The 27,255-nt window shown below is 37.5% G+C and overlaps 1 protein-coding gene across 1 annotated transcript; it reads right to left on the reverse strand.

Moving 5' to 3' along the window:
* Window positions 1-14,308: 14,308 nt before the first annotated feature.
* LOC121395497 (Fc receptor-like protein 5) lies at window positions 14,309-26,550 on the reverse strand. The gene is made up of 12 exons (XM_041569069.1): window positions 26,499-26,550; window positions 25,526-25,840; window positions 24,506-24,811; window positions 21,683-21,973; window positions 21,000-21,284; window positions 18,832-19,071; window positions 17,855-17,974; window positions 16,726-16,782; window positions 15,895-15,986; window positions 15,454-15,495; window positions 14,723-14,784; window positions 14,309-14,465 (listed from the first exon to the last, which is right to left on the reverse strand). The coding sequence occupies exons 1-11, from the start codon at window positions 26,548-26,550 to the stop codon at window positions 14,728-14,730; spliced, it is 1,857 nt and encodes a 618-aa protein (XP_041425003.1). The 3' UTR covers window positions 14,309-14,465; window positions 14,723-14,727.
* Between the last annotated feature and the right edge of the window lie 705 nt (window positions 26,551-27,255).

The raw sequence follows: 27,255 nt of genomic DNA on the forward strand, positions 1-27,255 counted from the left end.
GGTCTGACCCTGGGACCCTCACATACCTGTCACAGTACAAATATAATATAGCAATAACAGCAGGGGAGTGTAGGGAGACCTTGCTTTCTGTTACTACTGGATATAAGAAATAATCTTATATCATAGATGAGATATTAGATATTAGAATGTGTGTGTTTTACATCAAGGGGCCGATTCACTAACTTCGAGTGAAGGATTCAAAGTTTTTTTTGGGCTACTTCGACCATCAAATGGGCTACTTCGACCTTCGACTATGACTACAACTTCGAATCGAAGGATTCAAAGTAAAAATCATTCGACTATTCGACCATTCGATAGTCGAAGTACTGTCTCTTTAAAAAAAACTTCGACCCCCTAGTTCGCCATCTAAAAGCTACCGAAGTCAATGTTAGCCTATGGGGAAGGTCCCCATAGGCTTGGCTAACTTTTTTGATATTCCTTCGATCGTTGGATTAAAATCCTTCGAATCGTTCGATTCGAAGGATTTTATCGTTTGATTGAAGGAATTATCCTTCGATCGTTCGATCGAACTATCTGCGCTAAATCCTTCGACTTCGAATATCGAAGTTGAAGGATTTTAATTCCTAGTCGAATATCGAGGGTTAATTAAACCTCGATATTCGACCCTTAGTGAATCGGCCCCCAAGTATTCAAGGCAGTAGGAAAATAATAAGTCATACAGTGGAAATTTGATTTTCTACTCATGTTGTATTTACTTGATTTTTCTGTGATCCAAAGAATCCAGAATGTAAAAGAAAAAAATTTCTGTTACCTGGATAAAGATCTTGGATAATCGGGTCTTAATTGGAAAACAAAAGAATTGTTGTAAATGCCCGTGAAATATAGAAGAAAGAAGGTCTATGCTGTACAATGAAGCAAACAAAATATTTTAAGTAAACTTTAAGTAAATCTGAAATTTAAGTAAATGATGAAATGTACATTTTTAAATATACAAGATGTCTTGAGTCAGTGTAACAATGATTTACTAAAATCGCCCTCACATGCATAATTGTCATAGTACAGTTCCAACTAAATCATGGTGCATTTGAAAGAATTAATAGCAGCTCTAATAATAGCAGTGATTGGGGGAATGTAAGCTCAGCCTAAATAGTGGTGGGAGTTTTACAGAACCTCAAATGAATCTGTTTCCAGGAGTTATAGGTTGTTGGTGCTCTGGTTAAAGAAAACAGATTGCACAAATGACTTAGAGCGCTGTCCTTACCTGGCTCAGAGTATGGAACTACATGGGTTGATGTACAAACAATCGGGAAGCAAAAGGGGTGTCATTTATATAGAAATAGACAAAAATAAAATACATGGTCAGTATCACACAATGAAAACAACATTTCACATTTATGACTCGTGTGGTGTCGATTTTTAGCTAATAGTAAACAGCATTGATTTCATCTTACTGATCTTGATTGATTTTATCTTATTGATTAAAAGGGACGAGGCATGGTTAATATCCATTGGTTGGGAACTAGGTTGCAGAATTATCGAATAAGCTTGCTAGGAAGTAATATTATGTAATATTATAGCTATAAGAGCCGAGGTAGCTACATGTAAATGCCACATTTGGTGTAAGGTGCCTTTGGTTATGGCAGTAGCTATACATCAGCCTGTACCAAACTTTGTTTTTTTCTTTTAGGTACAGGGCTGATATAAATCCACAAGACATACACTGTTAGAGAAGCTTGAGGACAAGTATCTGCATTTTCTAATGCATGCTTCAAATTTCTGATTGGATTTGTATTGTGCACTGCCATATACAGAGTAAAAATAGAGGAATGTGCTGTTTTCTGTTGGGTGGGTTCTACATCTAATATCTCAGGATATGTTTAAGAATAATGTTACCTTGATCATATCCTGGGATTGCCATATCTTCATTAAACATAGATTTAAACACAAAAGAAACATTATAAGCATACGTAGGAATATCACATTAAAATAGTGAATGCATGATTGTTGGATATATAACACAAAGGGGCCGATTCACTAAGCTCGAGTGAAGGATTCGAATGAAAAATACTTCGAATTTCGAAGTATTTTTTGGGTACTTCGACCATCGAATGGGCTACTTCGACCTTCGACTACGACCTTCGACTTCGATTCGAACGATTCGAAGTAAAAATCGTTCGACTATTCGACCATTCGATAGTCGAAGTACTTTCCCTTTAAAAAAAACTTCGACCCCCTACTTCGGCAGCTAAAAGCTACCGAAGTCAATGTTAGCCTATGGGGAAGGTCCCATAGGCTTGCCTGTGATTTTTTGATCGAAGGATTTTCCTTCGATCGTTGGATTAAAATCCTTCGAATCGTTCGATTCGAAGGATTTAATCGTTCGATCGAACGAAAAATCCTTCGATCGTACGATCGCAGGATTTGCGCAAAATCGTTCGACTTCGATATTCGAAGTCGAACGATTTTAGTTCACAGTCGAATATCGAGGGTTAATTAACCCTCGATATTCGACCCTTGATGAATCGGCCCCAAAGTGTCTATACTGTGCTTTTCTTGCAACTCTTTGCTGCACCTCACACTATTACAGATATTCAAACATTGGGTTTACTGAGAGAAAGCCACAGAGGCAGTACTAGCTGCTGCAATAGTGTTTATTAGCTCGACATGTTTCAGGCTCTGTGCCCTTTATCAAGTGTGTTATCAAGGGCCCACAGCCCGAAACTTGTCGAGCTAATAAATATTATTGCAGCAGCTAGTACTAACTCTGTTGCTTTCTCTCAGTAAACCCAATGTTTGATTACTTCATACACTACACCTGAGGTGGGGGTGTAATACTGGGATTGAGAATTCTCCGTTTGTGCATCTACATAGAGGGGCAGATTTATCAAAGGTCAAAGGGAATATTCGAATTAAAAAAGTTTGAATTTCAAAGTAATTTTTGGGTACTTTGACCATCGAATAGGCCAAATTCGACTTCGATTCGAAGTGAAAATACTTCACAAATTCGACCATTCGAAAATCGAAGTACTGTCTCTTTCAAAAACGTAGACTTCGACACTTCGCCACCTTAAACCTGCTGAATTGCTATGTTAGCCTATGGGGACCTCCTAGAACCTATAGCCAGTATTTGGCTACGTTTTGAGAAGTCAAAGGATTTTTTTGTAAGATCGTACGATAAATCTGCCCCAGAGTGTTTTACAGATATTCATTTAGGGGCTCCCTTGCTCCTGACACAAAAAAAAGTGTCAAGAGCAGCACATACCCCACAATACTAAAGCATAGGAGTTTGTAAATATACCTGAAGGTGGTGCAATTTTGCACTTCTTAGAAAGAAAGCACTTGCTGCTCTGATATTGGTTAACTAATTCTAAAAGGTTGTATTGAATGAAGGAAATCGGAGCCAGAACTGGGGGGTTGGCAGGTGAGGCACATGTATGTATGTAGGTGGATGCAATTAAAGAGGGAGCTAGCTAGAGCCAAGCTGTGGTGAGCGATGCAAACTGAGTGATGGCAGCGGTAGAAGTGGAGCAATTGGTGTGCAGAATGAGCATTACAGCTTTGAACTTACTGCTGCTTGGTTGGATTCTGGACTGAGACTTAAGGGGTAATGTAATATGTTTCGCAACCATGTTTGCATCCTTTTTGAATGATTAAAGACCACAACGACTATATTGCGAAGTTTGCAAACAAATAGTTTTGGTGAACATACGCAGTGGATATAATAAAATTCCACAGTCACAAAACCTTTTTTGTGAAAAAATATTTAACAAAACTCCAGAGCAGGTGTTAACGCTAAACCTTTGCTTAGTGAAAATACGCAATGTAATATTCACCAAACCTGCCATTTCAAATAACGCATGTGCCATATAATTACATTCCTCCCAAAATTATTTGAAATACATGTTGCCTCTATTACTAACATGGGCACAGGTTGCTATCGATGCAAATTTGCCTAATGTCAGTAAATGTGTCCATTAAAATTCATAATTTTTTGCATTGGGCTGAATTCAGAACCAAATTCAATGACAAAATGACAAAAATCGGGATTCTGAAAAAAAATTCCTCCAAATGTTCAGTGCATTATCCTGTAACTTATTCATTATATACACAGTATTCAGAAATATAAAACAACAAAAATTACCTGGATAAACTAGATCTGCAGGGGGTTCATTATGCAAAGAAATAAAAGAAAAGTTTAATAAAATACATATGACGGCAAAAGAACAAAGTCAGTTACATAGAATAAAGGCAGAATAGAATGAAGACTTGTTGGGTCTGTGAATTGTGGAATACAATATAAAATAGAAATCTGCTGAGGAACGGGTATTGCATCAATTAACCAAAATGCTTGAAAGCTGAGGTTTTCTGGATAAGGGATATTTCTGTATTTTGGATCATCATACCTTAAGGGGGTTATTTACTAAGCTCCGAATACCCGAAATTCCCACAAATCCGAAAAATTCCTGATTTTTTTTCTAAAATCGGACTTTTAAAAAGAATTTATTAAACCCCGAGGGCTACAAAGCCAGAATATAAAAACACAGCATCTCAAACCTGTCGAGGTTGCATAAAAGTCAATGGGAACAGTCCCATTGATTTTTGTTTGTGTCGGGGGTTTCGGGTAAGTTCACGATGTTTTCTGAGCTTTCGGGTGAAAACTCCAAATATTTTGGGGAAAATTCACGAAAAAATCATGAAAATCTGAGCTTTTCCCGCAAAGCAAATTTTCGGGAAAATGTAATAATAAATAAGCGTTAAAAACCCGAGCGGGTTAGATCGGAGTTTGTAGCAGCCGATATTAAGATAAATTCGGACCTTGATAAATAACCCCCTAAGTTTGCTAAAAATCATTTAAACATTAACTAAATCCAATAGGATTGTTTTTCCACCACTATGGATTCATGCAGCTTAGTTACGATGAAGTACAAGATACAGTTTCATTGTTACAGAGAAAAAGGGGTGCATCTTTAAAAATGAGTATTATAATTAGGAGCTTTTTGAAAAACAAGTTTCAATCACGTGTCAATCACATGAAGGATTCAATAGCAAGCATCCATTATACATTTATGTACAGATTAAAATAGACTTTTGCAAAAAAATATTCATTGAATGTAGAAGAACAAAATCATGTTACCTGGATCAAAAAATTCTTCTTCTTTAGAGGTTTGGAAAACAAAGGAAATGTTAAAAATACGAGTAGAAATTTAAAGATAAACGGTCATATTAAAAATTCTTTGCTGTAATTAAATTGCTGTGTGAAAAAAAAATTAAAAATTAAAAATTTGATGCAATGAAAAGTAAGAATAGTGTCTGTTTGAACTATGTGAAGATTATAAAATGATGTCATGAACAGTATCAGTAACAAAGTCTCACTACAGAAAAAAAAATTGTGAAATAAAGAATACAATTGCATTTCTTATAAATGTGCAAAGTCCTAGTTCGGTGAGGACACATTGACGTTATTCACAAAAGTACTTGGTCATGCATGCTCCTAGCATGCTTAGGTCTGAAATCCCACTGGAAAACATAGCACTGTGGGTAAAAAAATGGAGATCTGTCCAAATATTAGACTTTGCACAATGCACTGCTTTCCCAAATGAGACTTACATGGTCTTTGTTGCAGTTTTACATCCACTACTCGAGTTTCAATGCTAATGAGGCTAATTACAGAAAATGTTGTGGTTTAGTAATAAATTAGACACAATAAAATGTAAAAAAAATACATTACCCGGCTTTGGTTCTGGAGCTGGAGTTTGATGGTACATAGAACCGTAAAGAATAAAAAGTGGATAAATTAAAGTACATGGTCAGTATCATACAATAGAGACACAATTATCATGTAAACTTGTGTGTTGTGAATTGTATTCGTACTTTAATAAAATCTTCTTAGAGTTCAACTTACTAGAGTTTTCACAGCATCTTTTTAATGATAAGAACATCCCCCCACCTAAAAAATAATTGAGGGATCTAGGGTGCACAATATTGGAAAGAGAATACAGAGAAGTAATATTATTGGTTATGGCAGTGGTTTTCAAACATCAGGCCTCCCCTAAAGGACTCCTTGCTTCTCATAGCACTACAGCCTGCACCTTGCACTTGAATTTTAATATGGAGCAAATGACTACTTTGTGTGTGCATGTGTTTGTCAGGGGAAAATGCTCAACATGCTCCCAAGCAGCCACCCTGGTGCCCTGGTCTTTCGTCTTTGTTGCCACCAGAACCTACAGGTTGATTTACAAACATGGGTTCTAAATTATACAGTTTTACATGCCAATAACAACCTATCAAGTCACTGCTTTTATTTCCCAGCAGTAGACTGTTCAAAATCAATCGCTGATGGTTGTGAATCAGTGTGTGTGTGTGGCAGCCGCCTAGTGTGTGTCCTAGCCCTGTGGTTGATGGACTTAAGTGCTTGTCTTAATGCGTGTCTGTGGAAGCTATTCCTGCTGATGGGCTTTGGCGCTAAATTCTTCTCTTTATACCCACTTCCTATCCAGAACTTTGTCCAACCTGGCATCTCTTTAGAGAAGAACCTGCCAAATCAATTTCTGCTTTTATTAGCTCCTTTAGTGAGTATGAGCTCACTAAGGTCCTAGGGGGCACATTTACTTAGCTCGAGTGAAGGATTAAAAGAAAAAATACTTTGAATTTTGAATGGTTTTTTTGGCTACTTCGACCATCGAATTGGCTACTTCGATCTTCAACTAGGACTTTGAATCGAACAATTCAAACTAAAAATCATTCGACTATTCGACCATTCGATAGTTGAAGTACTGTCTCTTTAAAAAAAAACTTCGACCCCCTACTTCGCCACCTAAATCTACCGAGGTACAATGTTAGCCTATGGGGAAGGTCCCCATAGGCTTTCTAGCTATTTTCTGATCGAAGGAATTTCATTCAATCGATGGATTAAAATCCTTCGAATCGTTCAATTAGAAGGATTTAATCGTTCGATCAAACTATTTTTCCTTTGATCGATCGATCGAAATATTTGCGGTAAATCCTTCGACTTCGATATTCGAAGGATTTTACTTTGACGGTCGAATATCGATATTCGACCATTAGTAAATGTGCCCCCTAGTGTCAGTTCTATACCTCAGTCAATATATAGATCTATATGTGCAGATATTTGGTGTTGACTTCCCAAAAACTTAGAGGTGAGTCAGTTGAAAAAAGATAGCAGTGCAGGTGCAGGTACTTGCTCTGTACTGGGTCTCCACATCCAGTACATTGAGGGTGTAATAATTGTTCTGCTCTGCAAGTGTCAAACTGTCCTGCTGGAGAGTCACATTCCCAAACAGGGTGCATCTCCCTTTATAGTCCAGAAAACAAATTGATGCATTGTTTATTGTTACTACTGCGACCAGAGTATGCATTAAACCACGTTCTCATTTGATAATCAGACAGACCTACCTTTAATATCCTGCACTTTTTTAATAGAAACCACAGTTCCTGGGGAAACAAATAATTTGATTAGTACAGAGGTTTCTAGATGCCTTTGTAGGGCAACATTTGGCCAAGTCTGTGAGTCATCTTGCTATTGTTTCATGAAAATGTACAATAGAAAAAAGGTCAAGGGCTCCTTAGGTTATGAAATTCCCCTGTGTATGCATTAGGCCCCCCCATGATATCTAGCTCCACCGTATGAAATGTAGCATATATGGAAAAGCAGACATCCATGCATATAATCTATAGAGTGCTATGGAACATCAGGGAAAACTCAGTTGGCCAGCTACTTGCCCACACTAGATTATATCAAATAAATGGCATATCCAAATCAGAAAATCATTGTTTCTTTCTCACTTGTTCTCAAACAGAAACACTCTGTACAATTATAATAATTCAACAATATCAGACTTCTAATGTGTTTTGTATAAAATAAATTAATATAATCTTTAGGTAAATTGTTTGTTCCCAGACATGTTCTCTTAAATCCTGACAGTTTCATTTTTGTTACTGATAAGCTTAAGAATAATTTTTGGTTTTCAGAATATTATACCAAGTCTTACCTAAAGCTGAGAGAAGCAGGATGCAAAGGGACAGACCCAGAGAAAGCTCCATCTTTCCTAGTCTTTGTGCTGCAGAATGAGCCTCCTACTCGGGATTTGTCCTTTAATATGCACTACATCTGCTGATTAATGTTTGTCATATTAAGGAAGTAAAGTACAGTAGGTAAATTGAGTCCTTCATTACATATTAAATGTCGTGATATATGTTGTTCACAATGGGAATGTCTAATCTGAAGATTATCTTTTCAGATAACATGGAGTGACTTTAAATTGACTTTCTATGTGCCTCAGTGGAGCCCCGTCTGTGCTTTGGCCTCCAAACAACTCACATGATCCACCTTATCACACCCCTGGGATTTTCCATATAAATATTTAAATTTGTGGTTTCCGTCCATTATTTACAATTAGGGAGCTTTCATATGCCCAGAAGAAGCCAGGGCTTTGTATCATAAATTCACCTGATCAACTCAATAAAAGGTATAAAGATTTAGGAAAATATTAAAAATCACAAACGTTATTAAATTTTTTATTTTTGCAAATGTTTAGCACTTCATCCGCTGACCGAATATTATATTGTGCATTATCTCTAAGCAAAGGTTTAGTGTTAACACCTTCTCTAGAGTTTCGTTAAATATTTTGTCACAAAAAACGATTTGCATTTGCGAAATTTCATTACATACACTGCCAATATTCGCAAAAGCCATTTGGTCACAAACTTTGCAATGAAGTCAAGGTCTGTAATCGGTCATAAATGGTGCAAATATGTGCAAATATGGTAGTTAATGTTCGCAAGAGTCTTTGCTCAGGTTTTGTCCTTATTAAGAGCTGCCTCCACTCTTGCCAAAATGACTTGGTAAATTCCTTAGTATGATCTTTATACAATTTATGTGTATTTTTATTACTCAGAAAACAAGCTGCGTCTTCATAATAATCATTTTAACTCATAACTACCAGCAGGCCACCTTTATATATCCGCTGTATAACAATTGAATTACAAATTTTCATCCAGTAGACAGCTCTCCTGCTTGGTTAAAACCGTCTTTATTGCTTATTAGGACAGCAGCATAATGCAACGTTTCGAGTGGCACTCCACTCTTTGTCAAGCAACTTGAAACGTTGCATTATTCTGCTGTCGTAATAAGCAATAAAGACGGTTTTAACCAAACAGGAGTGCTGTCTACTGGATGAAAATTTGTATATCTTGATGTGGCCCTTGTGAACAGGCTATAAAACGTGCACCCAACTACAAACGTGGGCAGAAAACTTAAGTGCGGTCTAATTTGTGCTGTGTGTAACAATTGAGTTATCCTTTTGTAGTTCTACTAGAATCTTCCTTTTTTTATTTTTTTTCCTGCAGTCACATGCAGAATTATTGTGTACCCAATTACTACTGTATTTCTGAGCTGCAGCCAATGACTGGAGATCCAGTTGTATATCTCACACAAGCCATAATTGCTATTGTTTTATTTGTGTGTTTCAAAGTATAAATGCAGAACAAAAACATTAGCTTCTGATATAAATGCATCGTATCTTGGAGACAATATATTATTTTGAAATCCTGGTAGGATAGTGAGTTTCAATGTCTGTTTCCATTGTGCCTTTAACTTTTCTTCAAGCTTCCCAACAGAATTGTAGGCAACAAATATATGTGTCATATCTTTTTGTGTTCTAGATTGCTACTGACTTTTTCAACTGGGGCTCAATAGGTTATCTATTGTGCACCAATAGATATGGATCCTTAGGAGAAAGATGGATCTCCCACATCTGCAAGGAGGTGCTACAGTTATGTCACATCTCAACCTTCTCAATACTCCTTTTTATGCTTGTTCACCAAATCTATATTTTATTACTTAAGAGATTTAATTTATTCATATTTTTACTTTTTCTTAATTCCTTTTCCCAGGGCCTGTGTCATCTACAGACAGTAAATCTGATACATCATGATACATCATGATCTGACACCCAACAACATAATGTTAACAACTGATGCAGATTTAAAGATAAGTAAGTACGATTAGACTCTTAGATCATGGATGTTGTGAAGTTTTATGGGAAATGCCCATAAATGCCCATAAAAAAATCATGAATGCACTATATTTACAAACTTTTTTGTCTTACTATTTCAGTTAATTTTAGGGGCAGATTTACATAGGATCAAATATCAAGGGTTAATTAACCCTTGATATTCGACTGCTGAATGTAAATACTTCGAATATCGAAGTCGAAGGATTTAGCGCTATTCCTACGATCGAACGATCTAAGGAATAATCAAACGATTCGAAGGATTTTAATCCATCGATCGAAGGATATTCCTTCAATCAGAAAATTGTTAGGAAGCCTATGGGGACCTTCCCTATAGGCTAACATTGGCCTTGGTAGGTTTTAGGTGGCGAAGTAGGGGGTCGAAGTATTTTTTAAAGAGACAGTACTTCGACTATCGAATGGTCAAATAGTCGAATGATTTTTAGTTTGAATCGTTTGATTTGAAGTCGAAGGTCCAAGTAGCCTATTCGATGGTCGAGTAGCCATATTCGACCATTCGAAATTCGAAGTATTTTTTCTTCTATTCCTTCACTAGAGCTAAATGGGCCCCTTAGTCTTGCAACAATGGAAAAAAACAAGTAACAGCCCTGCAGGAACAGCAGAATATATGGCACCTGAAGTTCTTGCCTGCAGTTATAAGAACGGGGTTGAATATAATGATAAGGTATTGTGAACTCTTCTGTCTTTTCATTTTAAAGCTAATGTCACTTTTATTTCATATATATGCAGGTAAACTGCATGGATTCTGAAATGAGTGAGGGGCATTTATTCTAAGTGCAAGTAATAAAAGTTTCAGAATCCAACCCTATTCAACTCCTTAAGCTTTATGGCATCCCTCCTTGAAATGTATCAGAAAAAAGTAGCATTTCACTATTGTATGTGTTGTTCTGTAATTAATATAGAAGAACTATCAGGATATGTATCAATAGAAAGCAGGAGTATCTGAATGATTTGTAACTTGATTTGTTTCATGTGTCCTGTGTATATCCTTCTCTAACATTCTCATTTCTAGGCTGACATGTGGTCACTGGGCATCACAGACATCAAAATGGCCGAAGGACATCTTTGTAAGTAAACCCCATAATAGAATAATTTTGCAAACTATCATGAAAAATGAAATACTAAGTATTGTACTTGTTAGCCATCAGCAGTTTTTTCTTACAGCCTAGCATACAGCAAACTACCCATCAAGAAGCTCATCAGGGAAACCATCTATGGTCCCCCTCCATCACTGACACAGGGCAGATGGTAAGTCACTTATGGGATATTCAGGGAACTTGACTGTGCTGAAATGTTATTATTATTATTAGTATTATCACTTTCAGAGTGAGAAATTAGATATATTTATTACATGAACAATTATAATTTTGTCTATATTTCTTAGAGTGAAGAAGTGAAGAGTGCTTACAGAAACAACCTGCTAGAAGACCAAGTGCAAGGCAGCTGCTCTCGCACCCATTCATCAGAAACATCTGGGATGAGGGTGGTATAAACATCAAACAGCACATACAGAGATGTAAGGAAATTGCTCTTTTTTTGCTTATATAACAAAATAAGCAAATTGCTGAATTATTATAAACATGGTGAATCCATGGCGATCACTGACCATGGAAGGCGTTAAAGAAACATCATCAAAGTCATGGAACCAGGGCTTTCATTGTGGGGAGGGATGGGGCAGAACTCTAGGGGTCCATTTGTCATTCTGGTACTGGGACCCAGAAGAAACATTGGTCCCCAATGGCAGCCCTGGAACCACTATTAATAAACAATACATTTTCCATCTTCAATGACACTGTCCTGTTGTGTTTGTTTATTAAGGAGACAGGGGTGGGTGGAACAAGGAGGTGGTGTCATCTTCTGAGACAACCAAAATGTTTGTATGCCGACCTGCAGCTCACATGCTCCTTTAAGTAAGATTACGGTTGCATTTTAGCTCATGAGTACTACTGAAGTTGGACAGTACTGCTCTAAATGAACACAAAAACATTAGTGATGTTGGGAATCAGGTCTTTCTCACAGTCACAGTTCTAATTCATCCTATACGGGTTCAGTTGGGTTGAGGTTAGAGTCTGAGCAGGTCATAAATGTCCTTCGTTCTACATATCAGCCAACCAAACCTCACTTCATGCATGTATCTTTATTGTGGTGAAACAGGAAAGAATATTTCGAAATTGTTTCCAGAAATTAGAAAGTAAGTAATTGTCAAGAATTAAGGGTTGCTTTCAGCAGTGTCAGACTGGGATGCCAGCAGCCCACCACAAAACTTAGACCATGGGCTCACTTTCCAAACTATTATTCCTCCTCTTCTCACTCAACCTCTTTATGCTGACAGTAGTTTATCTCTACATACTATACTCTATTCTTCCATTATTACACCCCTTACCCCCCCCTAAGGAATAGGCAATGACCATGAAATAGGCCAAATGGTTAGAAGCAAGAGGGCCCACTGACACCTGAACCCACCGGGAGTTTTCCTGGTATCCAGATGGACCAGTCCGACACTGGCTTTCAGTGGAACCAATGGCCGTAAGCAGCACAAACCAGATCCAGACCATTATTCCACCTTCATAAAAAATGGAGGCCTATTTATTAAAGGTTGACTTTTAGTGGTTTTAGAGGTTTTTAAAACTACAACTAAACTCACTTTCTCTAGAACCACATGATATTTATTAAAATATCTGAATAACAAAAGTATCAACAGAAAATAACGCTGAATGATCTGAAAAAAATACTAATACCTCTAAAAACTCGAGTTTTTCCAGACAATTCCTAGGAAAAAAAACCTAAAACCTCTAAAATTTTGAATTAATTTAAAAAATTTCCAATAGGATCAGTGCAACGCCAAATAACTTCTCTAGGACCTCGACAACTTTTACCTGGTGAAGTTTTGTATTAGAGGTTTTTACACTTCATATATCTCTCATTTTTAGAGCTTTAAAAAAAAAAATGGGAAAACCAGAGATTTGTGGAAAAAATTGGATTTCGATTGACAGTCAGCCCCTTAGAGTCAACATTAAACAATTAGGCAGGTAGTATTCTCTTGGTATTGGAGATTAATTCATGTGTCAAACTTCCATGTGGTGAGATTTGAATGGACCCTTAATAAAATGCCCCGTTAATAAATCTAAAATTTTAAGAGCTTAAAAAAAACAACAACACACAATTCTTGGTTAAAAAATTGTGGGAAAAAAAGTAAAAATTAAAAATTTGTTAGTTAATGGGCCCCTTTGTTTATTTGACATCTTTGTTAAATCCATACCGGGACACATGCCTACACATATCTTACAAGTGCTCCAGCACACTCATAAGATTCTAATATTCTCCACTATCTTAGATTAAATGTCAAATCAGGAAATTTTGGGGTGTATGATTCTCAGCAGTCACAAATATGGTTTGGAGATAATATACTTGGTCTTATACTTAGTCATAATGATGACTGTGTTTTCTTCTGAAAGAGTCCCATGGGATCCACCAGGACTACAACACAAAGGGCCCTCCTGGCAGTCACCAGGGGCCCACTCCCATCACCAGCCATGCTAAGGTGCAAACATCGCTGCGCCAAGCACATACGCAAACGCGGCATGCCGTGGCTTATATTCTTTACTTTTGGGGACAGCTGATCAGGGGAGCAGGTCTGGGGCTGCTGGCCCAGTCCAACCCTGCCTTTATATCTGTAGCAAACAGACAATAATACTGAGAACAGACTGATACCGGGTACAGGTAGGGCATTCATTTATTTGGTACAAGCAGCATGGGAAAGATTGACACTGAATGGAGGCAGAGCTAAAAGTATATGTCAGGAATCAGAGCAGGAGTTTAGGAAAAGGAAAATAAATGTAACAAACCCTGATTTCTTAGCATCCCTACCAGTGTAGACACATATCATCATATCCTCAACAAAGGTGCATCCTTGCCTTGCCAGATTTTATTCAGTACCAATTAAGCTAATTGGTACTGTGTGTCGAAGATTAAAAACATCCCATAAATAAAGCATCCTGGATATATTCTCTACAGCAGAACTTTATGTTAAACTGTTTACTTTAAACTTTTTTTTTTTAATTTCATTCACAAAAACAACACATATTAATATATAATACAATTGTTCCAATTGACAAACAAAACAAAAAGTAAAAAAAGGGGAATATGGAATGTGAGAAGCCTTCCAACATACTGGACAGGTACTCTTTAACTCTTGCTTTATGCAGTAATTTCTGAATTTAACCCAGTATCCTAAATCTTATAAAATATTAACTCTTCCTCTTTATATTGTTACATGATATGGGCTTTAATAAACCCATTCTCCACATTAGGCATTTTCAATAGACCTTTAATACTGTGTATTCTGTGTATGTAGGATTTATTGTAACACACCAATGGGGTGGAGCAGAAGCCATAGTCTGAATGGAGCAGGGCTCAGCCTGGGTGGAACAGAGCACAGCATTTGGGAATAATCTAGAAGAGAAAACAAGTGACAGATACATATTTGAGAATATAAGAGAACAATCAGTTTCATAAAATTATTAAAAGCTGCAAATTAAAGGCACAACATACTGTTTTATTCATTTGTAGAAATCAATGTTATATTTCATTAAAATATACAGGACATAAATAATGATCCAGCTTAGCAAAAAGGCACTTTCTAATGAGTGAAAACACTGACTTTTATGTTTTGTAAGTGACATGTTCTATTAACAGAAAAAAATAATTACCTGGATTATTTAGGAGTTTTCCTCAGACTGCTATACAAATCAATATGGGGGAACTGAAGTACCTGTTCATGTGAGAAACAGAAATAAATATTATATATGTAATGGAATGAACCCTAGGACCTTAGTTCTGCAAGTCAGCAATGGTACCCACTGCCCCACCATAATGCCCTATGTGCAGGAATGAATTATACAATATGGCTGCCCATTGCAATCTGAAGATTACTTACAATATAGTTATACTGTACACTGTGTCCACTGCATAGCGTTAAACAACAGTAGGACAGTCGCAGAGGGCCCTGCATGCAGCAATTTACAATGTAAAAGAAGAGATCATATCAATGCTATGGTTTCATCATGATTTCTTATTTCCATGCATGGTCGCATCATGATTTCTTATTTCCATGCATGGTTGCATCATGATTTCTTATTTCCATGCATGGTTGCATCATGATTTCTTATTTCCATGCATGGTCGCATCATGATTTCTTATTTCCATGCATGGTCGCATCATGATTTCTTATTGCCACATGGTCTTTTTAACATAATAAATGTCCTTCACGCCCTGCCTATGCCTCTGCTTTCTAAAACTGTTCTCTACCATTTCTGGCATTTTCCTTGTTTATTGCACTTATAAATGTTGCCTTGATAGCTCAAACAATTCTGTTCATGAAAACATTTGCAGATATGCACAAAGATATTGTAACTTGTAATAAAATACATCATCAATGTACCTGATAGCTGGATTCCTGGGGCCTATTTTTTGCCATGGTCCCCTGTCAGAGAAACAATCCAATTAATTTTACAAATCTGTGGGACAATCAGTTGCAAATAATGATCTATGTGACAGAAGCAGTCACACATAAAACTATACTATTTGTAAATATCTTGTGTTGAGTAGGCTTTCTCCATTACAGACACATGACAAGTACATTTTTATTCTCATGAATTATATGAGATATAAACCACTGAAATGTTTAAGAAATCTGTTGGAGGCAATGGGTCTTTTTTGTACATTTTTTCTTGCGTAAATGTATGGAGTCAATGGGCGTTTTTCCTCCATAAAAAAATGCTATATTTACCTGTATCAGGTGATACAAATATGATCATTCTTATTATCTAGGAATTACAAAACTTGTTGGTTTTTCAGAGAAGCAGGAGAGAACAGATTGTACCTCTGAACTTATAATGACATGGTCATAATTATTGCCATTTGACACTTGGGCTTTTGCATTCTCATATGCAGGATTTATCCGGGTTGGAGTGTCTGTAATATAAAAAAGTGTAATTCAGTGTATAGGAAGGAGAACATTTTAGATTTTTCCACCTTTAAATTAACTTTTACTATGATGTAGAGCAGTGATCCCCAACCAGTAGCCCCTGAGCAACATGTTGCTCTCCAACCCCTTGGATGTTGCTCTCAATGACCTCAAAGCAGGTGATTATTTTTGAATTCCAGGCTTGGAGGCAAGTTTTGGTTGTATAAAAACCAGGTGCACTGCCAAACAGAGCCTCAATGTAGGTTGACAATCCACATAGGGGCTACCAAATGGCCAATCACAACACTTATATGGCAGCCCAAGAATATTTTTCATGCTAGTGTTGCTCCCCATCTCCTTTTACTTCTGAATGTTGCTCACGGGTTGAGAAGGTTGGGGATCCCTGATGTAGAGAGTTGTATCCTGAGACAGTCTGCACTTGATTTTCATTTTTTATTATTTGAAGTGTTTTAGTTATTTAGCTTTTTATCCAGCAGCTCTCAAATTTGCAATTTCAGCAATTTGGTTTCGGTTACTCTAGCAACCATGCATTGATATGAAGAAGAGACTGCAATATGAATAGGTGAGGTTCTGAATAGAAAGATGAGTAATAAAAAGCAGCAATAACAATACATTTGTAGCCTTACAGAGCATTTGTTTTTAAGATGAGGTCAGTTTTCCCCCTATTTGAAAGCTGTAAAAGAGTAAATAATAAAAAAAATATACAAAAAAATAAATGATGAAGACCGTTTGACATTTGGGCTTCTGCATTCTCATATACAGGATTTGTCGGGGTTGGAGTGTCTGTAATGAAAACAAAGTGTAATTCAGTGTATATGAAGGAGAATTTCACCTTTTAAATAAACTTTTGCTATTACGTAGAGAGTTGTATTCAGAGACTGGAATATAAATATGAGAGGCCTGAATAGAAAGGTGAGCAATAAAAAGTAGCAATAACAACACATTTGTAGCCTTACAGAGTATGTTTTTCAATGTGGACCCCTTTTGAAAGCTGACAAGAGTAAGAAGAGTAAGAAAAAATGAAGACCATATGAAAAGTTGCTTAGAATTAGCCATTCTATAACATACTTGGGGGCAGATTTATCAAAACCTTTGAATTCGACCCTCGAAGTAAAATCCTTTGAATATCGAATTCGAAGGATTTTAGCGCAAATACTTTGATCGAAGGATGGAATAAAAAAAAAGTGCTGGGGAAGGTCCCCATAGGCTAACATTGCAGCTTGGTAGGTGGCGAAGTATGAAGTCAAAGTATTTTTTAAAGAGACAGTACTTCGATTATCAAATGGTCAAATGATTTTTACTTTGAATCATTCGATTGAATTCGATCGAATTTGACCAATTCGATGGTCGAAGTACCCAAAAAAATACTTCTAAATTCGAATTTTTTTTTCATTCAAATTCTTCACTCGAGCTTAGTAAATCTGCCCCTTAAAGTTAACATAAAAGTGAACCACTGTTCTAATGCCTTTTTATATAATGTTGCAAAAGTCTGTTAATCAGCTGCCTTGTCTTACATTGTATCAACAGTCTGAACCAGCAGTGCAGAGAACCGAAAGGGATAGAATAACATAGCATTTTATATGAAATAACTTAAAACAGCATATTAAAAAATGAATGTATATTCCAAAGTTGCTTAGAATTATGTATTCCCTTTAAACTCTCCTAATCAATTATAGTGTTTAGTAGTGTGGAAAACCCCCACTATACATATAAATTGCTGTGTGAGCAGAGGATGTGACAAAGCTGTTCTTTTCCTTTAAATCTTGGTAATATCAGACAAATACAAGAAGATATTTTTAATTACATGGGAATTTGATAAGCATGTGGACAGAAGATGCCACCACTCAGCACTCACTGTTGTTGTTCTTTTTGCAGATGAAGTAAATTCTGGCAAGTTCTATTGGTACTAGGACTAACAGGACACCAAACACAATGGCGACTGTTCCACCAGGCGATATTTTGGTGCAGCAGGAACCTGAAACATTGAGAACAGACCAGGGAATGAGGTGTTAAAAAGCAACAAAGACTGTTCTGGAGACGAGAGAAAGCAAATGCATCAGAAGTGATTTTTCTGATACAGAGAATTCACACAAGTGTGTGTAAGTGCAATGTGCAAAGTGGAATTTTCTAATGCAAAACACCATGGGAAAATTCGCTAGAAATCCCATCCGCAGGGACAATGCCAATTTACTGAAGTGCGAATCTTTGTCTTTATTTTGCTTCCTTGGACATTTGTTATAATAAGTGGCAACTTCAAGCGTTTGCACCAACATCTCTAATAAAATCATATATATGACCTTTATCTACCCACCCTATTCAAATTGACCTAAGTGTAAGTGTTGTAGCAAAGTTTTGCATCATCATGTTTTTCTTAGTATTGTAACTGTAATTTAGTAAAGAAAAAAATATTTACATGATTTTGTTTCAACAGCAGTTTATGGACAAAATTCTAAAAATGTAGAAAATATGGATGATTCATTTTTCTCAACAGGAGATCTTCCTGTCTCATTGGAAATAATGATATTTTGCAGATCTCTCCCCGATATGCCACCTTTGCAATATCGGGCTGATCCGATCGCGGGCCCTAGGGCCCAATGATTGGATCCTAACTATGGGTAACGGGCAGTCGGATCGCTGCACCGCATCAACGAACAGATGCGGCCATGATCCGACGCCAACCTTCCGCCAGATATTGATTTGGGGAAGCCCGTCGGAGGGCCGCATACACGGGCCAATAAGCTGCAGAGTCGGTCTGTCGGCAGCTTTTATCGGCCCATGTATGGCCACCTTTAGTGTACTGATATTTTTCAATGGTCCATTTACATCACTCACCTAAGATCATGGTGCTGACTGTAATCTGTCCTTCTTGTGCACCCAAGCAGGTCAGTTGTGCCCCAGAGGAGATGGCAATAAGGGGCACATCTATAGTCACTGTATCCTGTGCTATTTGCACAGTATTCTGAAATATCATGGTAACATTTGCAGCAGGGTTACCTCCAGGCCAAGAACAGTTCAGTGTCACCGTTTGATTAGATTCGACTGCATTACACTGAATATTTTCATCAGGAGACCCTGTAAGAAAGAGACGAGAGATAAAGGGTTATGGTTAAATAGTAAGCAGAAAAACAGCAGATCACATTGCATGAGCGGAGCACAAAGCCCTAGCTTTTCACAGAATATTAGAGCACAAACAATTGAAAGCACATGCAGCATTTGGCTCAATGGAGAAAAGGAAGCCCTAATTATTGGCTGCTCCTGGGCAAACTTTCCTCAGTTGGAGGGTTCTCTGCAGGCAGTAAGTAATAAAACATTGAGACCGATTAGGAAGCTGATAAAATAAAAAGAGAGAAGGAGCACATTCTTACATACTGCATCTGTAATATCTATGGCATAAAAGCATACATGTAGGGGACATTTACTAAGGGTGGAATATCGAGGGTTAATATCGAAGTCAAAGGATTTACCGCATTTACTTCGATCGAAGGAAAAATCGTTCGATCGAACGATTAAATCCTTCGAATCGAATGATTCAAAGGATTTTAATCCATCGATCAAAGGATTTTCCTTCAATCAAAAAAAGCTTAGAAAGTTTATGGGGACCTTCCCCATAGGCTAACATTGGTGCTCGGTAGGTTTAAAGTGGCGAAGTTTATTTTAAAAAGACAGTACTTCGATTATCGAATGGTCAAATAGTAGAACGATTTTTAGTTCGAATCGTTCGATTCAAAGTCATAGTCGAAGGTCGAAGTAGCCTATTCGATGGTTGAAGTACCTAAAAAAATACTTCGAAATTCTAAGTATTTTATATTCAAATCCTTCACTCGAGCTTAGTAAATGTGCCCCCAAATGTTAATCTGGCTCTAAAATAATACGACTGTTTTTGTTTTTTCGGTTAAACCCCATCACAGGGGCATGAATGGCATAGGATGGTAATAAATCATCTAAGATGCAAACTGTGCTGGCCTCCATAAACCTTCAAATATCCATCTGGACTCATTTTATTTATTTTCTTATTACCATTATTTAATGATTTTGTATGAGACTAAACTCTTGAGACTTGTCATTGTAAAGATGTATAAAGGTAGGCTGCTGTTACCCATAGAGATTAGTTGTTCATTAATGGAGAACTAACCCCCCCAATAAGAAAAAGCCATCTACTACCCTAGATAGTCCCCCCCACACTTCCTACCCCCATAGTGCATTGTTCCAAAAAGTTGCCTCAGAGGGGGGGGGGGATTCCTTTTTCGGACAACCTTCTTTAGTTGGAGCAGTCCGATATTCATACCAACTGTGCATGTGCAAAAATTTCCGTGAATTGCCAAATGGAAGGAAGAGGATCCAAAGAAGAACAAAGACCTGGAAGATGGTGCCCATGAGCTCCACTGTGTTACTCTGCATAAATATGTGAGCATGCTGTCATGGGGCACTTTTTGGAATAAGGCACCATAAGGGTCGGAAACAGGGAGGGGGACTATCTAGGGTAGTAGATGAGGCTTTACTTATTGGGGGGGGGGGTGAGTTCACCTTTAAGAAGGAGTACATCATGTCTCCTGTAGTTTCATAACTGAACTGTCTATGCTAATAGACAGTTCATAACTAAACTGTCTATTAGCATAGTTACATGGGGCTATAGAGGTCTTTCAACTGCAGAGTTATCTTGAAAGAAGACTGTGTGCTGGTGGAGAAGAAGTGAGAAGGAATGTGCAGGAGGGATAAGAAAAGAGTTAAGTTACAGTTGGGGGGAGAAGAAGTGAGAAGGAATGTGCAGGAGGGATGAGAAAAGAGTTAAGTTACAGTTGGGGGGAGAAGAAGTGAGAAGGAATGTGCAGGAGGGATGAGAAAAGAGTTAAGTTACAGTTGTATTGCTGCCAGGTGCAAGTTCCTACAATGCAATGCTTGCCCATGTGGTGTATCCACAAACTGGGTAGGCTTGAATATATTAAATACCAAGAAGAACCCATGCAGTGTTCCACCAGGCATAAGCAGCTCATAATACTTACATCCAAGATTCAGTGTCAGGGTGTTACTGGTGTCACTATTCAGACTGTTAGAGCCAATGCAGATGAAGGATCCATAATCTGTCCTCTCCACGGGACTGACAATGAGGCTGGAGTTGGCATCCATAAAGTCATAACTGGAGTCTGGAGGTAATGGTGCTCCATCCAGGTACCAGGAGAAAGTGACATTAGTGCCAAGAGCTGAACATGTTAGATTCACTGAATCCTTCCCTGCCCACAGCAGCTCTGAAGATGCATTACTGCTCAATACCACTCCTGATACAGGCACTGCCAACCAGAGAACAAGACAAGGTAATAACTTAGTGGAACAGGTTTATAGCATTAATCTGAAATTGCCCTACCCCTCTCTCCTCTCATTTTACTTAATTTTTTATAGTCTTCTGTTGGACTCGTTGCCTAGCATCTGATCACTTCCTTCTGAGGGCCCAGAGTTTGTCACCAGGGCTATATTTTGGTTCACAAGAACCTGCTGTACTGTGTATGCATTGATTACAGATACTCCTACAGGTACGCCTACCCCCCTCACCTCTGCTGCCAGATTTGCTTGGGAAGTATCCACTAGTGGCCTGAGAATTTTTTTTTATGTGTGAGGGTTTTTTTTTTTTACCATATAGGCATCTGTTTTTTTTTTAACTATATAGGAACTGCAAGATACAAAAACATACCTGTGACTATTATACTGAGTGGCTGGCTGGTGTTACTGCTGATAGGATTCTCTATTTTACAGGTGTATCTCCCGGTGTCACTCATCGTGATTGGCTGGAAGTACAGGTAGTTTTTGTTACAGGTCACATGGGGCTGAGAGCAGGCAGTCACTCCGTCATGGTAAAAAGTGTAATTAATCACATTCTGGTCCCCAGCATCACAACAGAGGGACACAATGGTGCCATTAACAGGATAAGTATTGCCATTAGTGGTAGATACATTCACTTTTAAAGTTGGAGGGGTAAGTGGACCTAAATAATAGATAAAAACAAGGATTATTTCTGACATATTTATTATTAACTACTTTTTCTGACTGTTAGAATAACTAAAACTCACCCTTTTGTATGAAAACTACTCTCACAATAGACAATTAAAGCAAAATTGAATATTGACTGTAGCCAGGACATCTTTGAATGAACACATTCTGACATATTTATGTATTTATAACTTGGTATTAATATAGCACAGGAACATTTCTGCAACACTTTACAGAGATGGTACATTGTGCGGCACAGTGTCTGGAAAAACAATAGTGGGAAGAAACATATCTCCTAAGATGCTTTATGAAACCCAGCAAATGAGGAGGATAACAGAGATGTCACCACCAAGGGAGGGGTTCTATCTGAATGAAGGCAGGTAGTAGGAGACTGAGAAGCACATGCTAAGTGAAGTTGTGTGAAAAGACACAAAGGTGGTTGTAAAAGGTTAAAATAACTAATTACTCTGAGTAAATCTTTGCTGTTAAGAGCAAGACCTGTGAGGCCAGTTTGCTAGTGGAACCGGTTATTCTGGTTAATGAGCAAGAACTGTACATTTGTTACAAACTGTTAAGAGTTACTTCTCTCTTGAAAATTCCATTGTGAATAAAACAGACAGAGCTCTGTTTAAAGTTACCTGGATGTCGCTGCCTTTCTACTTATTATTATTATTATTATTGCTAAGACTAACATTTGAGTTAATTTCCACAGTTGTTTACATCAGTCCTTGTCCCTGTGGAGCTTACAATCTAAGGTCCCTGTAACATTCACCCTCAGCAGGGTCAGTTTTATCAGGAGTCGGTTAACCTGTCTCCTTGTTTTTGGACTGGGAGGAGACCACAGTACCCAAAAGAAACCCATGGGTAGAATATACACATTCCCAAAATATAAAGACCTAAGATTGAGAGTGACACAATATAACACACTGGTTTGGTTGGACAAAGGACAGAGTTTGATTCTGCTTAAGTCTGATGCCTTTGTAAAAGTCAGAGAGGTGTGCAAATACCAGTGCCCAGTGACACTATGGTGCTACCTAATGGTATCATACTCAAGCAGGCACTGCCTAAAATATTCTGAATTGGAGCCAGTGACATAGTTAGGGCACCGATTAAGAAAGGTTTGGCTTATAAGAACCTTGATAATTAACAAATTTATAAATAAGTGCTTAGTGCAATAAATAGATTTTAAAACACAATTATATTACTGGCATGAGGCTTTATTATAAATGTTGTTATCCACGTGCTTAAGTCTCTAATCGGTTGCTTATAAGAACATTTAAAGTGGCATGTGTTATTTCAATGTATTAAGCAAATCTTCCATTGGATTAATCGACCACAGATCAACCACCATTAAATCAATACATTTAAAGTGCTAGTGCCACCAACCAATTGCAATCACAGATTGCCAATGTGCAAACAAAATAAGTTAGAATTATTTTTTTTTTAAAAACAGCCCGAGCTGTCTGGTGTAGGAAGTGAATTAATAAACCATTTATAATATCAGACCAAATCCGGCATTTGAGAAATAAAAGCAAGGAAATGGAAAATAGTTAAGAGGTGGAGAAGTCCCGAGAATCTACTGCCTGATTGTATTTTCTAGGCCCTGGGATAACACCATGGAGAAAAAGTAGGACACTGGGGACTGTGGTCTCAAGTCTACCTTGCTATATTTGAAGGAGAGCTGAACTACAAATCCCACAGAGCCTTATAGTAAAAGAGATTGAAGAAATACAAATGTGGTCAAAAAAAGTTAAAATATCCAAGGTTAGAAAAGATTAATAAAAGCAATTTTTGGAGTCCAATCCAATTGCTAAAATGATAGCAGTTTGCCAACGCGCGTTTCGCCTTTGGCTTTATCAAGGCAAAGCAGACAGTTTAGAGACATGAGGGTTAAGTAAGAGGGAAGGTGTGATCGGGAACAACAGGCACAAAGCACAAATATGAGTGCAAAGCTTCTTGGATCTCATATTACTGCCAGATTGATAGCTCTTATCGATGTACCGGGGTCTTCCTCAGCGTAGAATGGGGTCACACATGGGTATGATACATTGTTGGGTGTAATAATCTGATAATGGATAATAGCTGAGCTTTTACAGTGGAAGGCAGAATAGATTCATCACTTCTCTTTTAATAAGGCATTATTATTATCATCTATTTTATTCTACTGCAATTAAAATGTGAAGACCTTAGAGGTTGCTGCTGGCAACTGCACTTGCGCAGTTTAGCATCTATGTTCACAAATGTGCTCTCAGGTCTAGCAGCCCTAGTAGTAGTGAGTAGCATTAACTAGTCATCTGGCATATGGTTATAAGAACTTTGCTATTTTCTCACTCCAAATATAATATATTTAAATAAGGGTGGTGTCATGTTTGTGGTCTCCTTGGAAGTTGCCATTACTGGTGAGACCCTCCTGCCAGGGTCATGTATGAAGTTGAAACCACCAATATCAAATTGATCTTTCTAAATACATTTGACTTAGACGCCCAATAGCTTAAAGCTGAGTTAGTTGACCAACACCAGAACTTACTCTCTATTGTAAGATAGACCCATCCTGACACAGACGATGCTGTATTCCAGTTCATTATAGTAAGGGAGTAATTGCCCTGGTCTGCAGGGGTCAGACTGTCCAGCTGGAGAGTTGCATTCTCAAACAGCGTGCATCTCCCATCATACCCCCAATAATATGTTGGTGTGCTGTTCGTGGATTCTGATGCAACCGTATTAGATTTATTAAAATACCATGTTGCCATCTGGTCTTCAAACACATTGAGCTTTACACAGAGAGTCACAAATTGACCTTCAATGCCTTGCACATGCTGTATATAAAAAGTTCCTGGGGAAAGAAATAGATTAGATTAGTACAGAGGCAACTGGACAGGCCTGTTTTCAAAACGCATCAGATAATAATGCTGCACCAGCAGAATTCTGCATTGAGATCCATTTTTTTCAAAAAAGCAAACAGTTTTTTACATTTAATTTAGAAATCTGACATGGGGCTAGACATATTGTTAGTTGCCCACGAGCCCCCAATAATGTGACTTGTGCTCTGATAAACTTCAGTCACTCTTTACTGCTGTACTGCAAGTTGGAGTCATATTACACCCCCCAGCAGACTAACAACAGAACAATGGGAAGGTAACCAGATAGCAGCTCCCTAACACAAGATAACGGCTGCCTGGTAGATCTAAGAGCAGCACTTAATAGTAAAAATCCAGGTCCCACTGTGATTCCTTCAGTTACATTGAGTAGGCGAAACAGCCTGTCAGAAAGCAATATACTTATTGGTTCAGGAATTAAATTTTATATGGCAGAGTGAATTATTTGCAGTGTAATTTAGAAATAAAAACTACACTATAAAAATCGTGATAGAATCCCTTTAAACATACAAAACCCACATTTAGTACTAATGTACATGATGCTCTTTGCATGGGGTAATTCATATATGGATTATTTAAGGCAGATTACTTGTGTTTAGAGGACTTTGTTTATCCTACAGAGTATTTTACATTCCCCTACTGATATTCCTGATGAATGGGCCAGTACTTACTCTGTACTGTGAGATAGACCGACCCTGACACAGTAGATCCTGTATCCCAGTTCATTATAGTGAGTGTGTAATTGCCCTGGTTTGCAGGGATCAGATTGTCCATCTGGAGTGTTGCATTCTCAAACAGGGTGCATCTGCCTGTACACCCCCAAATATAACTTGGCGTGCTGTTTGTTGTTTCAAATGCAACAGGAGTGTTTGTATTAAAATACCACATTATCTGCTGATTTTCAAACAAGTTGACTCTCAAGTTTACACTGAGAGTCACAGATTGTCTTTCATCACCCTGCACATTCTTTATAGAAAACACAGCACCTGGGGAAAGAAATAGATTAGATTAGTACAGGGCAGAGGTTTCTATACCCATCTGTGAAGGACAGAACTGTCAGTCATTTTGTTATTGCTTTAAGAAAATGTAGAATATAAAAAAATGTCTATATCAAATCTTAGTATGATATCACACTCAGTAACTGCATTGCTTTCCCCTATGGTATCTTACTCCTCAGTTTCAAAATCGAGTATATTTGGAAAACCAGATAGCATCTCTAAAGAAGCAATGCATGTTGTCTATGAAGTGCTATAGAACCAGCAACTTGTCCAACAGTAGATTATATTAAATGAATAGCAGCTCCAAACCAGAAATTAATTTTCCGTCTTCTCAAACAAACACATTCTCATGTCAGGGCTTCTGCCTCTAGGAACCTCTGTATTTCTGCTTCCTCTGTATAAATAAAATAATTCATAAATTAAGTTCATATGTTATTCAATTATTTTCTTGTTTGGTGGCTGACTTTGTTTTGTTATATGTCTGACACAGTTTATATTCTAATCAATTCTATAGATAAATATATTAAAAATTATCTTTGTATAAATTATTAGTGAATGATAACGCTCTCTTAAATCCTGGCAGTTCAGATTTGGCTACAAATCAATTTGAGACTATTTTTTTTTTTAATATTATAACATGTCTCACCTAAAGCTGAGAGGAGCAGGACACAAAGGGATAGACCCCAAGAGAGCTCCATTCTTGTTCTGCAGACTGAGCCACCTACTCGAGATTTGTCCTTTAATAGGCACTATGTGTGCTGATTAATGTAGTTGTTGTATTAAAGAAGTAAAGTACAGTAGGTAAATTAAGTCCTTTCTTACGTTAACTATGTTGTTTACGATAGAATAGTCTAATCTGGAGACTTCAGATAACATTGTGTGACTTTAACTTGACTTTAACTTTGTGACAGTATCAACTGTGTATTATATGGGCCTCACTGGAGCCCCAGTCTTGGCTTTGGGCTCTGAACAACTCACATAATCCACTTTATCACACCTTTGGGGTTTTCCCATAATAAATTTAAATGTGTGGTATCATCAATATGTAAATGTATGGTTTACATCAGTGGTGATCATCCATGATTTACTTATATACTTAGAGGAAAACAGGGCTTTATATTACAGGAGCAAATTCAGCTGATCAACTCATCAAGTAAAAGTTATAATGATTTAGAAAAAATGCAAATACCAATTTGTACAATTGTACATTTTTGGGTCTGAGGAACAGTTTATGGTTTGTATGACTCACCTCTCTTTTGCACAAAAAGACGTAATCCATGACTAGTTTAGTGAACAAGAGAAACCCTACAAAATCAACAAAGTAAATATTTAACATAATAAGCTTCTTTAGCTGTGACATTTCTGCCAAGGTAACTTTAATAAGGCCAAGGTAGTACCCAGGT

Source organism: Xenopus laevis, chromosome 7L (genome assembly GCF_017654675.1).
Source record: "Xenopus laevis strain J_2021 chromosome 7L, Xenopus_laevis_v10.1, whole genome shotgun sequence".
NCBI classification, from domain to species: domain Eukaryota; kingdom Metazoa; phylum Chordata; class Amphibia; order Anura; family Pipidae; genus Xenopus; species Xenopus laevis.

What these genes read in the sequence shown, in the direction of transcription:
- LOC121395497 (XM_041569069.1), bottom strand. Translation starts at nt 26,550, where the DNA reads ATGGAGCTCTCTTGGGGTCTATCCCTTTGTGTCCTGCTCCTCTCAGCT. An exon ending in ACTCAGTATAATAGTCACAG is followed by an intron (nt 21,285 to 21,682) that starts GTATGTTTTTGT and finishes TCTGGTTGGCAG; the next exon opens with TGCCTGTATCAGGAGTGGTA. An exon ending in CCTGACACTGAATCTTGGAT is followed by an intron (nt 19,072 to 20,999) that starts GTAAGTATTATG and finishes TCTTTCTTACAG; the next exon opens with GGTCTCCTGATGAAAATATT.